Source organism: Trichogramma pretiosum, unplaced genomic scaffold, assembly GCF_000599845.2.
Source record: "Trichogramma pretiosum strain Unisexual culture from Peru unplaced genomic scaffold, Tpre_2.0 scaffold157, whole genome shotgun sequence".
NCBI classification, from domain to species: domain Eukaryota; kingdom Metazoa; phylum Arthropoda; class Insecta; order Hymenoptera; family Trichogrammatidae; genus Trichogramma; species Trichogramma pretiosum.
The window spans coordinates 93,272-108,669 of record NW_019640826.1 but is presented as its reverse complement, the minus strand read 5'-3'; the positions used below and the strand labels follow the sequence as shown (position 1 = coordinate 108,669).

Sequence of the window (15,398 nt, the reverse complement as noted above, 5' to 3'; positions counted from 1 at the left end):
TATGTGAGTATTTTTAATTAATTAAAGCGCCGGAAACGAGGTTTGAATCAGTCACTTTTCATAAACAACACGACAATAGAGCCTTATCTAATAAAACCATAGTTGAGAAAATAATTTGTTGTTTGAAATTAAGAAGTAACTCGAATTAGCGCTGTCTGCTGCATAAATGTATTTGTCTAAGATAAGGGTAAACTCGCTGCTTTTCAATCGAACGAGGACGATAGCTAATTTAGTAAGTTGAAACTAGTCAAGCATCGATCTTTTTTGCACATCATTTCGCAACCTCTTACGAGGGTTCGAATAGATACTCGTTCGCGACTCTGCTTAATCAACGCTTCATACAGCGACAGCGTGTCAAAGGTCAAGGTATCTTTGGACTCGAAAATTGCTTTCTTTGCTCGGTAAAACAATCGCTTTTTGATATTTAAACAGGCAATACATGGTGGAATAGATATTACGTCGTGCCATAGTATTTTGCATTCTTTGTTCGTGCACTAGTCGGCTTTTTCTTCTCTTGGCTACGAGTGGCTAGCTCTAGATTACAAGCGTAAAGTTTTTGCGAGTCACGCTCAATTTCATTGTCTACCATAAATATATTTGGCTCGAGGCGAGCAAGTTGAAAACCAACGTCGGCCGTTTAATTTACACGGGCTAGACACCCTTATAGATCACATTATAAGGATCTAAGCGAGGCATGACTTATATTTATACGTTCGCGAATCGTAATAAAAATCCGATAATCCTATCATTCTCACGACTTCAAAGCCTACATCTCCGCGCGCAGATACCGACAGAGCGGAAGAAAAAATGATTGTCATTCCTCATACATAGAAACGCTCGAGCACGAAGCGTTTGCATGTAACGAGCTCTATTATTCGCTTACGAACCTTTATTTTTTACAACTTTTTAATCGATCATATTAGCTTTCCGTGTGCTTCGTAAATGCTCGCAATTGAGAGAGAGAGAGAGAGAGAGAGAGAGAGAGAGAGAGTCTCGTCGAGGCGGGGTAGAAAAAATCGAGCCAATCAATCTCCTCGTTGACTTGTCGTACAAAGACGTTATTGAATTTCCTCGAGGCTGTGTAATTGCCGCGTACGCGCGCGAGAGTCCAAGCAGTATAGATCGCGAGTTTCGAATCTTCTCGTTACTTATCCTCGAGCTAAAACACTCTGTACAGTGCGAGAGAAGGAGAGGTATTCATTGAGTAATGACTCTACATTAGCAATTATCAATGATAGTTGCGGACGATGGCAAAGTGCGGTGTGACTGCGCGCGATCGTCTTGAAAAGCTTACCTTGTTTGTATCTCGCACCATGAACGCTCTTATGACCCCTTCCTACGTACAAGCAAAGTCTATTTATTACTGCAGAGTTGGCGCAGGAAAAATGCACATCCGGCGCGATTTATAAAGCTCAAACGCACACCATCCATCACTAATCATCGCGTTCCAAATGGCAGTTGCGCTGCAATGCGCGACGTTACCTGCACACGCAAGCTCGTGAACGAACAAATATGAGCCTAATGAAATTATCAATGGCGCAGCTAGTTGGCTTACCTAGCTCGGACGCGTATCGATCAAAAACTTGCTTGTGCGTAAGCGCAATCGATCAATACTTTGGCTTATATAGCATTATATTCATAAACAGTCAAAAAAATGTACATTAAAAACTCCAAGCAATGAGCGATACTTAAACGTTGACTTATTTTCTTTTTACAGGTTTCGAAGGTGATAATTGCGAAATAAACATCGACGACTGCGTGGGCAATCTATGCCAAAACGGAGCGACGTGCGTCGACCGCGTCAACGAGTACTCGTGCACATGCCCCCCTGCGTTCCACGGGCCGCAGTGCGAGTACGACGTCGACGAGTGTTCCATCAGGCCGTCGCTCTGCCACAACGGGGCCACCTGCACCAACAGCCACGGCAGCTATTCGTGCATATGCGTCAACGGCTGGGCCGGGCCCGATTGCAGCGTCAACATCGACGATTGCGCCGGTGCGGCGTGCTTCAACGGTGCCACCTGCATCGACCGAGTCGGTAGCTTCTTCTGCCAGTGCACGCATGGAAAGACTGGTAAGTTTGCGCCGCCGATATTATGTATTTATTTGATCATTTTGTAAGCGTATAGGAGAGCGTATACGGCGGCGAGCACAAGGTCAAAGCGCCGATGTATATAGCTTTGCCGCGCGCTCGCCAAGTCAAAGGAATAAAAAATCGAGTAGCTGCAGAGATTCTCGGCTCTATGTGCAGCTGCACGCGCAGCAGTCCGCTCTCGCCAACACCATAATCGGCGATTCTCTTATTTGCTTGATTCAGAGAGGAAAACGCGCGCACGCGGCCCTTTCTTTTTTCTTATACTTATACGGTATGTATAGCACAATCGCGCGCACTCCAACTATTAAAGATCGGATCAATCTGCTATTATACACTTACGTACACGTGCAGTAATCAAGCTGCGGAGGCCTTTTACGCGCGTTAGCTCGCGCCTTTGCACCGGACGCATCCCAATGAGCCGAAATAAAACTATCCGACTGCAAAAATACTGTGACTCCAGTAAGAAAGATTTTCACCCAAAGATTGTGAGAATTCTACGCGCGAGAAAATCGTGCATTCGCTTGCTCACCGAGTCTATACCTGCCGCGCTGTTTTTCTATTGATTCAGTGACTAGGTATATGAAATGTATTTAAACATTTCGTAAGATCCAACAGAGCACGCGCGTATTGGTAAAACTTGTTTTTTCTCAACGTCGTATGAATTACACATGCGTAAGCGGCACACTTGCACGCAGAACCGAAGGTCAAAAGGAACAATTCTGTCTTTCGATTCGCAAAAAGAAAAAAGTTCGCAGGTGAGCGGTGAGTGTGTGTTTCGGGTCAAGCTTTTAAAAGTCCGCGATATCATCCTGGATTTTCGACGAATTCTATTGCGCTCCTCGAGCGTTTTTACTTGTGTAGTCGTTCGTTTTTGCGCGTGAATAGATCCCAGAAATTGTAAAAATTTACTAAAATACATATTAAAATGCTCCAATTGTGATTTTCAGGTTTGCTTTGCCATCTGGATGATGCATGTACGTCGAATCCGTGTCATCAAGACGCTGTGTGCGAAACTAGTCCGATCAACGGCTCCTTCACGTGTTCCTGCACGAGCGGTTATCGCGGCATCGACTGCTCCGAGGACATCAACGAGTGTGAACAAGGTAAATAACGCAAGTTTGATTTGTGTCTAAAGCTCGATAAATCGTAGCTCTGATTCTTTTGCCCCTTATCACGTGACTTTTATGCATCAAACGCTGAAATTCTTGATCACATTGAGTTGATATATCGCAATGATTAATTTGCAAGCGCGCGATTACGCCTACATAAATAAATAATCGTGACAAACTACCTGATGATTTCTTATTGCTTTAAAAATAACAGCACACCGCGCTCATAGTTGTCTGGGAAAGCTAAAAATATTTGTGCAACGGCAAATTGAAAAATCATCAAATATATGTGTTTATATGGCTTTGAACCTAATAAGCTCTAGCTTAAAACCTGCAGAAGTTTTCTTATCAGTCTAGTTGAAAATCGAGGTGTTCAATATTAATTCTATTTCTAATGCCTGAGCTAGTATATCATCGAATATAGTACATAATAATGATCTTTACTCAATTATCATAAAAGTCTTACAATAGCGTATGAACGTAGTCGTAATAAACGTATACAATGTAATACCTCCGTTTGAAAAGACAAAATGGTAGGTGTGAGTAGAAACTTTGAATTATCAATAAATCGTCTTATTGTGTCTATGCTCGCCCCCACTTCAAACATCTATTTTAGCACTAACGTCGCATTATACGTGGAAGATGTTGCGTTGCGTTCTTACGAGTTGAAAGTTTTTTAATTGACGTATTTTGGTAATTTATATCGCTCGAATTCTCTGAATAATTTTATCAGCAGCATCAATAAAAAGAAAGATTGCCACAATATTTACTTATCATACAAAGGAACTTTGAGAAATGAAAAATGTAAGTGTTCCTTACTTAGAAGCTGTATTATTATTATTAGTCTTTTTTATTTTTCTAAAAAAAATTGCTGCAACCGCATAGCTTCATGCACGCATACATACATATCGGATTTCTGAGCGCACGCGAGATTCTCTGCTCATTCAAGTGTTCTCCCCGACTCTCGAGATCACGTCTTTCATATTTCAAAGATATACATGCACATAGACGTCGATGAACACGGCCGCACTCTTGTGTATATGTGCGCACACTAACTCTGTCCGAGAGATCAATTTACGCTTTCAATGAACCCGTTCGCCCTCTTCCTACCATGACGGTGACGCCGCTCAAGACGCGATGATTATGTTCGTCGAGCAGGATTTTATGTATGTGCACGTTATGCAGCTTCGGTTTTACACTTGATGATTTGAACCAACTTTGCCCAAAGATTCGTAGTCCTAAGCCAAGAACTGTACTTGGTCTTCTATCCGTGGAACAGCTCTGGGCACTGTAGGTATACAGAGTCGATCGAGGCACTTTTTGCATCTTCATCGCGTGCGCGCGTAGATACGAGTGAACCCATATAAAGAGTCGCAGTAAGTTCGCTGTTTACAAATATACGATGCCACGCCGCAAGTATGTACTTTGAAGGATCTCTCGAGACTGCGTCGTATGAGCTCGTTTTGCCGATAGCGGAATGTTAATTTGAAAACTACATAACACATACGGAGCACAATCAAAGGCGAACTCTGCGATTTCCTCGTCACAAATAATGTACTTGTTGCAAAAAATGTGCAGATATAGGTATCGACATAGCGCACATTAATCAAATTCGAGCCAAGTTATGCACATCGCTCTAGAGCAATCGATCTCTATTAGGGTCAAATTGAACTTTTTGAATTATTATATTATATATCGCGGGTATGGAAATAAATTGTTGACGCAGAACGTACTTAGAGCGACTATACGTGGCGATTATTCTGGTAAAGAGCGACCGGGCATTCAAGGTGTGCAGCCTCGAGCGAATTTCGTGCGATTGACCGTTGCAGTCAGGAAATTACTGCTCGAGACTCTCGCTGTGACGTACTTTGATCGATATCAAAAGTTGACTCGCCTTTTATCGATGCTCGGCCGCGTATACTTTTGCGGTCATTTAATTATAATGGTATGTATAATAACAAACCCAATCTATAAAATCGCGTTGCACTCGAAAATCTATAAGTTTCTGCGCACGCTCCTATGTGCCTGAGTTCAACTTTCTCTTTTAGCAAACTCTCGTGTAATAATGTCCAATAGAATACTCGCCAGACTGATTGCAGTCGAACGACTGCACTATACGCCGATATTACTTTTTGATAAGTCTTTTCTCAGTTTGAAAACTTACATGAGCGCAAACTGGACTTTCACGTTTAAATTCATATTTGTTGAATCGTTAGATTAAGCGATAATCGTAAAAAAATCATATCTCAAAATATGGTAGACTCCTCTTTTCCGTTTTTTCTCAATCTAGTGGCGAGCTTACCCAATTTTTGATCGATAAAACGGCTCAAATGTTTCAAACGCTGCTTGCGCGCGTAACTCAACACCGAGTGCTCACATGTATTATTTCGAGACAAAAAGAGCCGATCGATCTTGCACAATATTTCGAGAGTCCAGAGGTCTACAGACTCAAGGGTGGTTCCGTTATACTGAATAGTTGTATATGAAAAAATTTCGACCCTGCAGCAAAGTAAGCCGATATGCCGACACAAGAGGTATGACCACCTGTTTTACGCGTTTATTTTACTGTTCTATTCGTTTAAGTTGCCAACTAAGTAAAGTCTAAAATATACTGGTGAACTTGTGTGAAATTGTATTATTCTTTCGTTAAAATTACGAGTAATTTTTATCGTACGTATCTCTGTGTGTGCCTGGAAGTATTTTTATTATGCACGCAACGCGTCGCTCAACAGGAAAGTTCCGAAGATCCGAATCTCTTCAAAGCTACACATGCATTAATATAATTTCACTAAATCGTATTATTAAATGTAGATTAAAATTTATATAAGAAATACACAACCTCTTGAAAATTATCTTGCTATGTATGGGAGACTAGCTGCAGTTCAATACATTTATTATGTGCACGGAAGCCAAATAAACGTTTTGACACTATTTTTGACATATTAAAATTTTCGTTCGGTTTGTTGGGACAACACGAAAAGTTAGCGAATCATCGTGGTAATGAGAGTACTTGTATGATAGTACTTTACAATGCAAGTGCCATAAGTAATACTTTTTGGCACGAGTATCGTACAACATTTTATAGCACTGTGCTAAGTTCACATTTATGCCCCCTTTTCGGAGTCATGAGTCGCACTTTCTGGTAGCGCGAAGTGAGGTTAGCGCACGAGCGTAAGCGAGCGTGATGCGAACGCAGCGGTGCCAGAATGTGTGACTTATACCACGCAGTGCTATAAAAGTAAAAATAAAACGAACGGCAAAAAATTGTGTGTAAGAAAAATACCTCAAGTTGAAATTTCATTCAGTAATCTCGGTTTTTCGTGCGATAAAAAAGCGTCCGCTCCTCGCACAGTAGGTACGAGGGGAATAAAAAAATTACTCACCGCAAGTATTTGCCAATTAAGATATACTTTATTACGTATTTGTCTACGACGATTTTATTTCAACACAATGCTCTCACTTGGTTCTGCTATACGATCGTGGAGCAGAAGCATCTTTCGAATCAAACTCCAAGGAAAATCTCAACTCCGCAATACCTGACCATACAAAACGAATGCGTAACATAATAGATTTGAGTTTATCGGCTAACGGTAAGCTTGTGCCTTCTCGTGCAATGTATCGAAAATATCCCGCGAGCATGCGAACCGAGAAACTATTACACTCGCACTTGTGGTAGGCAATTAAAAGCTATCGTTGCGAGTCGCACTCGTGCACGGGTGAAAGTTTTTTGCGGCTTCTCGGGTATATAATCGAACACACCACGCGTCCAAGATGGTGATCTTTGATGTATCACTAAAAATTTCATGTATCCCTCGTTTAAGGCCAAAAAACAACGGCATTGTAACATTAGTATTTTAAATATTGAAAAACATAATTAGTTTAATAATGGCTTTTGTTTTATAGGATCACCTTGCGAGCATGACGGTATTTGCGTCAACACCCCAGGATCGTTTGCTTGTAATTGTACGCAAGGCTTTACTGGACCACGATGCGAGACCAACATCAACGAGTGCGAGTCTCATCCTTGCCGAAATGATGGCTCCTGCCTTGATGATCCTGGAACTTTCCGTTGCGTTTGCATGCCTGGTAAGTGCATTCTGCATTTTCAATTCTACCGCATTATTCGAGGTCTTGTCACGTCTACATGTACTCAATGAAAATACGTGAATTTATTTGTCGAATATGTGCGTACGTGAGAATAGTATACTTATGAGCTTTTGGTCGAAATTCAATTCGAGAATACATGTGTGTGGTATTAAGCAACACGAGAGTAGACGGTCGTGTGTATTTAACCTACCGCATTTACGTTGTCATCGATGTCGAGTTTTAGTTCTTTCTATGTGCGCGAGTGGACGCTCCCAAGTATATATCTACGTAAAATACATACACTTATAAAGTCGCGAGATCGGCACAAAGGGTTTCGAAGAAAAGAAGATACTTGTTTCGGATCGTGAAAGTGAGAATTGTCAACGAAATTTCCCTATTGAGTTTAATAAGTTGAAGGCGATATGAATATTTGTTGCCTCGATTGTAAGACGCGCTCAAAATTTGATAATGAAATTCAAATGTCCACGTTTAGATTATTCGGAAAAAGTCTAACACCAGGCCTGTATCTATTCATAAGAGCATCTCATTCCCATGTATACAGGTACAAATACACACGTGCGCGCTAATAATAAAACGTGCGAGAGCAACTGTATACACTGATAAGCTTTATGCCTGTGCTCATATGAAATATCGCTCCCTGTCGGGAAATAACGCTCGTCCAACCTTGCTTTGTGTCCACTACGAAGGACACAACAATAGCTCCGTATATATACGGTTTATCTTATTATTTTTATCCCGCCGCGACCTGCTGCTCGTATAATACAAAGTTCCTGCGCTCTTGCTTTTATTTACATTATCTTTTCTCTCTCACTTGATACGATGCTATCTCGATAGAAAAAAAGTTGGAGAAAATTTATATGTAAGCCGGTATAATAGCGAGTATAGGAGGGAAAAATTTGGATTTTTCACACCGATGCCGCTCAACTCGCAGTGGCCGATGCTGTTGTTAATGAAACCGATCTGCGTATCTGCATATACATGGGGCATTTTAATGAGCTGCAAAATACTCGCTGTATTTTATTATCAATATAAAAAAAGTTACGCAAACGGTCAGGGTAAATATTTTCATCCAATGTATGCATAGTACAATGTAAGTTTGAACTCGAAACGCACAATTTTTAGAAATAAATATTCTTTACTTGGATGTTCAAAGTATAAAGACGCATTGGAAAAAGAGAGAGAAAGGCTTATCTTGGGCAAATCTTCATATACCTATATACACGCCTTTTTGTCGTATGCAATATATGTATATATATACGTGCGCGGGAAGGAGACCCCCTCGCCTTTATCGGGTTGACGATCTATTCCAAGTCTGCTTACTGACCATTCGCTTTTTCTGTGTTTATCCTGTAGCTTCATCTTAAACTGTATAGCACTTGCGGTATACAGCGAGGCCACCTCCTTTTTAGCTCCTCCACCTCGCGCCCATGTGCCTATAAGAAAAAGAGCTTTTTGTGCCGGAGATGTGGATTTTTATATATATGTATATACATCTCTCTCTCTCTCTCTCTCTCTCTCTCTCTCTTTTACTCTCTTGTTCTTTCTGCCTCGTGTTGTTCTTTTTTTCTCCTGCTCTTGGACACGTTGTCACGCTCGAGCGGGCGAGAGAATCGTGTTGGGTGGGTGTGCATATGCACAGGCTCGTCGTCTGGATTTCGACTTGCAGGTTTGTGCATTTTAAGAAAAAAACTTTTTTCGAGATCTACTTGTGAGCTACCCATTGAAAGTATCTCTCATAGTTGCACGTACAAATCTCACCACGCACTGCAATTGACGCGTACCGGATAAGACAGCTGCACAATCGTTGATGCACCACTTGGATAGTTGTGTACGTGCTTATACACTCACGAGGCATGAACGCTATGTATTATTACATACTCTTACTCGGTCAACGTGACTGCATCAAGTTCAAAGTTCATTCAACTTTAATTACAGGCGCGCGGTGCAACGAAAGATGAAAATAATTTTTTTATTGAAGTGAAGCTCGCAACTTACGACTGACGCTTTCGAATGATCGGCCGAACCAGCGCTACACTCGCTCTCGATAACATTCGCGCGCAAGCGTCTACGTGCCAAAGTGGGAGGTGATCCCGTACCGTGTGTACCTATGGATATAAGACATACATTTATAGGCCTGAAAAGAAGGCGTAACTTCAACTTTCTGCCATTTTTACGCTCTACAGCAGAATTTTTGTTGTTTGCGAGTCGCGCTTTACCCATGCTCTAATTTTTGTAATGCCAACTTTTCGTTTCATATCAATGTTTCTAGGGCTTAAAAATTCTTTAAAGTGTATTTATGCACTATGACAGATCTTTTATAATTAATAAAAATTAAACTGGAAAGAAACGTCATAAACGTTCACTTACTTCATACTTGATTCAAGCAGTAGTATACGATTAATTGTTTTTTTATTGATTCGACACATTATTTTTTGTTTCATAAAAATATAACTAATGCTTCTTTCAAGATTATTTTCGTCTCATTGCGTACCCACTTTAGGATTATTATTATTTTCTAGTCATTGTATTATAGTCATATCGTAGTATCAGTTTCAGTATCTCTGTGCAATTGCATCTCTGTAGACTTCTTCTCTTTTTCTCTTGCGGTCAATTAGTTTTCAATTTGCTTGCCATATCTATTGTAACGTGAATCTACGCCGGTGGTCATCGCTCGGAGATAGTATAATACTTAGACGACAAAAATATTCTATTTCTCACATCTCGGTGAGCTGCGAAAAATGAAACGTCGGTCTCTACTGCTCTGCACAAAGTCAAAAGGGACAAAGACTACATGCGAAGAAAGACAGAGAAAAAAGAACAAGAAATCTCATTGGTTGTGTACATATATACACGCGCAGAGAGTCTCTTGGATGCATTTACATTTAAAATGCAAAAAGTCCTCGCCAGGTACGGGCGTGCACTCATATAATGGTGCTACTCGTTTTCTCGCTCTTTTTTTATTTCCTTTATACTCACTCATGCTTGATGATGTCCTTTTTTCCGTTGCATTTTTAGCTAGTAGGAGCGGTACATCGGGTCCATTTATATATTTGTCTGCATATGTGCGCCAATTTTTTTAAGTTCCAATAATTTTTGATCAAGACGACTTTCAAGAAGACTTGAACTTATTAAAAGTTCTCATTTTTTCTATCCTCACGCGAGTAAATAATAATTACTAGTACCTGTGGATTAATAATTTTGCAATCTTATATTTGTTTGTGAATCGATACTTTGTATTATTTGTCATTTATTTGTGACAAACCTGGTGATTTACAAGAATTTTTCCACCATGAAATATGGGAAAGGAGTGATAATACTGTATCCAATCGTAAATTACCACCTACATTGGAAAGTCAAATCCACACGCTCTCAACTTCGCGTGTGCGTGTTGTCAAGCACGACGCATTTTGCTCGACCGATTCGCCTATACGTATAAATAATTTTGAATTTAAAAAATTCTATCTCGCATGCGGAATGCATGTAGACAGTGTGATACTCGAATTCATCCAGTTACGCTCTTGTATGTGTTGTGTGTATGTGCACGTACGTACGTACGTCTCATACTTTTGTTGTTTTTTTATTTTCAACCTCGCGCGCGTGCGCATAAGCCAACGAAACCAGAAGACAAGCTAAAGTTAAAACGCGAGATACACATTATTTTTCTTTCTTTTTCGAAAAAAAGTCGTGGATCGACCATCGCATGCTGTGAAAGAGGAGAGAAAAACTGGTTTTGCACTCTGAGTCAATCGTGCGATGATTTTTAAAACGAATGGTGCATATGTTTCGCTGAGTACATAAATTATACATTTATATTTCGATATTGAATTTTTACAATTTTTTTAAAAATAGCTTAAAACGTACAAATACTATCTATCCAGTTAATTCAACAAAATTGTACAAAATTGTTTACACCCTTGGAAAAAAACTCAAGTATCTCTTACGATAAAAAATCGAGAAGCATAACATCTTTGCAGAGGTGTCTCAGTGGCATTTGAATATCATTAACGCGTGTAATGAGTAGCAGTCGCTTGAGCGAAAATTTTCATGTTGCAAAAAATTGAGTGTACGCCTAAGGCAAGAAATGAAGCGAAAGAAGAGCAAACAGCACATCTTCAAACCCAAGTCCTAATTTAATCTAGAAGTAAACGATTGACTTTGTGAATACCTTGTGCGAGTAAGCACGCATCAAGCTCAAAAAAGTGTGTATACTGCTAATTTCCGATTTAATGCGATCGTAAAATTTTTTAAAGTTTGTAAAATAATTTTTTTTTCTTCATAAAACTATTGGAAAAATGTCTCATCGCATTCGCAATGCTGCCACTTACTTATGATTAAATTAGGGATTTTTTAGCATTCGCCAAATGATCCGTTTAGGCAGTATGGGAAAATAAAATGAGTTAAAAACACATTATATTTCCGTTTTTCGGCAAAGACTGCCGAAATTGCAAGTTGCTAATAAATGACTTCGGCAGTCTTTGCCGAAAAACGGAAATATAATGTGTTTTTAACTCATTTTATTTTCCCATACTGCCTAAACGGATCATTTGGCGAATGCTAAAAAATCCCTAATTTAATTCATAAAACTAGCTAATGACGCAAAGGAATAAACAAAAAACATGAAATATACAAGCTATGAATAAATCCAATTATGATTTTGCCCAAAACAATCACTTCCTTTAGCGTGGAAATTATCAATATAAAAATCAAGATAAATGATTCATTGAATGTATGGAGGGATAATTTTCGAGTCTTATTTGTCAGTGAATAGTAATGCACTCTTTCACGGAATTCTGAAAAACATCGTCCGATCGTGCAGAGATTTCCCACTGCGTCGACAAAACAAATAGAAAAAGTTCCGAATTTCTAAGAAACTTCGTAGACGGTAAAAAACCAAAAATGATACATAAGAGGCTATTAATTATCCTACGGTTTATTATTATTACTGCCACATTCGTTTGCTATTCGTTATAATTCAAAAAGTATTAGAGAAGAGAAGCAAGATCCCGCACATAAATTAAAAAAGACGATTTTGAGTTCATCCTCTTATGCGACGATTTCAAGACGATTAAAAGCTGTTGCGGGGCCTGCTGCAGAAAATCGTACCATTAATAAGTCCGTGTTCATTCTTATACCTCGTTCATCTAAATACCGTGTTATACCCACTTTTATTCACAATTGTACGTGAAATAGCGCGGGCTGTCTTTATCAGCTAACTTGGGATCGCAAGCACGGCTGTACTCGAATAATTGTATCGCCTTGCTGGTGCTACGATAGAAAAACTCTTTGAATTATCAACACAATATACCTTACAGGTGTTTGTGTATTCTCATTAGTGCAATCAACTCGACTCGTTGGGGCGACGCTTGTCCCGGTGCTTGTTCATCAAGATGCCATATAAGTCTAGTATTATATTCCGGGCATCGAAAGCTCTTATCACGAGGAGAGTTCAATGCCAGGATAAGCGCGCCAATTGTAAGCAGTGTGGCGTAATTCTATCCTCACAGCCGCTTTACGATCGACCATAAAATCGAGATCGGACTAACGGCTAACTCTTTCTCTCTCTCGAGTTTGAATATTCTCATACCACGTATTATTGATACGATCTTTACCAACTATAACAATTTTCGTATTCGTTGTTACGGCAAGCGTAGAGCCGTGCTGAAACCCGATAAAAACAAAAAGATTCTGTGAGTATTAATGTCGATAAGAGAGCTATATGAATCTGAGAGCTGCCTCGAGGCTACTTAGAATATAGCTAAGCGGCAATCAAACAATGCAGTTGCTCTCCCTGAATATATTTTTATTTGCATTATTTTGTATTCGTAGTAGCCCTTTGCATACCCAAACGAGTGTAATCATTTTTTCTACTCTGATAAATTATCCTTTATATTACTGCATTTAATTGGATTGAGTTTATTTGCCTAATTTGAAAGTTCAGTCGCGGTTTAGAAACATGTACATATTCATGAAACTCTTATGAAATTATCTTTTGTTTTGCTATATTTGTACACATTTGATAATATTTTTGAATATTTCATTTAATAAGAATCAAAGCTAGACGCAATTCGGTTTATTCAGTAATAGGCTATCATGTTTATAGGATAATAATAGTTAAAAATCCTTAAATTGAATGTAATATAATTATAAAAAAATCCCATTAAAATGTATTATTCAAAATGCCGCATTAGTCGTTGCACAAATTCATTTGAATAATCTAAGCTCGCGCCAATCATTGGAAATTAACAAAGGTCTGTTAAAGCAAAAATTAATCGACCTCGAAGGTACATCGAAAGATGCACATTCGCATGTGTTTTTCTTCATTCGTGTACCAGCAAATGTAATCATTAAAAGAACTGACAACGTAGCAGAAAAGCTATGCCGATTCTTTTTTGTGCTCGCTTGCCATGCTGTTTCATTTACACACAAAGGCTAAACACATAGCCTAGCAACATTTTTCTAATCGACCACGTTTCGAAAAGGATCCAAGTTACTCGGATTTTTCTAAATATTTTATCTATTTAGCCAGCAACAAAATGACTAAGTATAAGAATTCGAGGCTTGAGGAATTTATGAAGTACATATCCTGTCAGCAGAGTAATGTTTGAATCGTCATTTTTATTTCTTCAGTTAAAGCTTATTTTTCTACTGAAAATCAATCTATTTTCGTTATACTAGCTTCTTAGTCCAATGCACAAAGCCCATATGTACATTGATCGGAGATATGCAAATGCTCAAAATGTCTCGCGTATCAAACGCAACGTACTCCATGCAAACTGAACATGCAAATGTGTATGAAAGGACCGTTACTCAGTCCAGTTTTCTAATCAAAACTAGATTTTCTCGCTGCAATCTTTCTTTACTCAGCGTATAAGCCACATTATAATATATACATGCGGAATCACTGAGCGATATATTTTTCCTAGACACTGACAACCTCACACCCGCGGGAAAAGGGCGCGATTTGCTGCTGCAGCTGCTTCTTCTTTTTCTTCGTCATCACTGCATCGCGCCATGAAAGTATCGCGTTGCAACTCCGGTGGCCGTGTGTAATCTCCAAGTCAAGCTGCTCGGCTTATTTCTCTTATTTTTCCGCGACTATCCTATCTGTCGACTAATCATTCGTAAATGTCGCTACTGTGCCTTGAAATCGTGCCTCTTCAAGACGCCAGACGGCTACCATTGTTTGGGAGTTTATCATTACACGGCTGAAACGATACACCTACCTACAAGAAATCGTGTTGTTACGTTGTTGTTGCTGTTGTTGTTGTTGTTGTTATTGCCATAATTTTTGTAACTGTTGGGGATGAAAAAAAGATTAATAACTTCGGAATTGAGATATAACACGTTGGTTATCCCTGTACAATTATGCACAATGCATTGTGGCTTTTATTCGTCTTGCTTTATTCCCCCAAGTTATTTAAATTGTTGAAATTTGTTTTTTAACTTGACATATAAATGTAATTGAGGTATATAAATCCAAGTGCTATATTCATCAACTTTATTGAAATTATAAATGTCGGGGTTAAAACTAATAAATCGCAATCATCTATGTACATTTGTATGAACTCGAGGTAATCGTTGTCATTATCCCGCAGCAACGCAGAACCCCATTGTTTTATACTCATAGTCACAAGCACATACTATTGACCTTTATACCTGTCGAGCGCAGCCGTGCGTGTTTTTCATCCTTCATCGCTCGATATTTATATTACGTACATTATTTTATCTCAAAGGATTAAAGCCGCACAAAGTCACTCAATATCCGCTCCGCCGACGAGATCCTTATCGTTTGTCTCGCGCAACAACTGCGTTGAGCTTCTCATTAAAATGGCAAAGCAGAAAAGAAAGATCGGTTGATTAACCGGTGCAATAGTGCCTGTATATAGAAAGTATGTAAATGAGATATGACGCAAGCCCTGCGCACGAGGGAGTTTCTGAAATGAAATAGCGAATTGAAAACAGTTTAATTGAAATATCGACGAATATTCATTCGCATCTTCGGAACCAATAACACTTTTTTCTTTTCAAAAGTCGCAACATGAATATGTATGCGTACTGCGGTGCGTATCTACGATGGAGCATCAGAA

At 39.3% G+C, this 15,398-nt stretch overlaps 1 protein-coding gene across 3 annotated transcripts in view; it reads left to right on the top strand.

The window, feature by feature from the left end:
• Positions 1-15,398, top strand: part of LOC106649702 (neurogenic locus Notch protein) — a 63,947-nt gene that overhangs the window by 29,789 nt on the left and 18,760 nt on the right. For all 3 annotated transcript variants that reach the window (XM_014367293.2, XM_014367284.2, XM_014367275.2), the window contains exons 3-5: positions 1,718-2,074; positions 3,043-3,198; positions 7,108-7,290. In XM_014367293.2, coding sequence (XP_014222779.1) covers positions 1,718-2,074; positions 3,043-3,198; positions 7,108-7,290 — 696 coding nt within the window. The remainder of the gene's footprint in view (positions 1-1,717; positions 2,075-3,042; positions 3,199-7,107; positions 7,291-15,398) is intronic.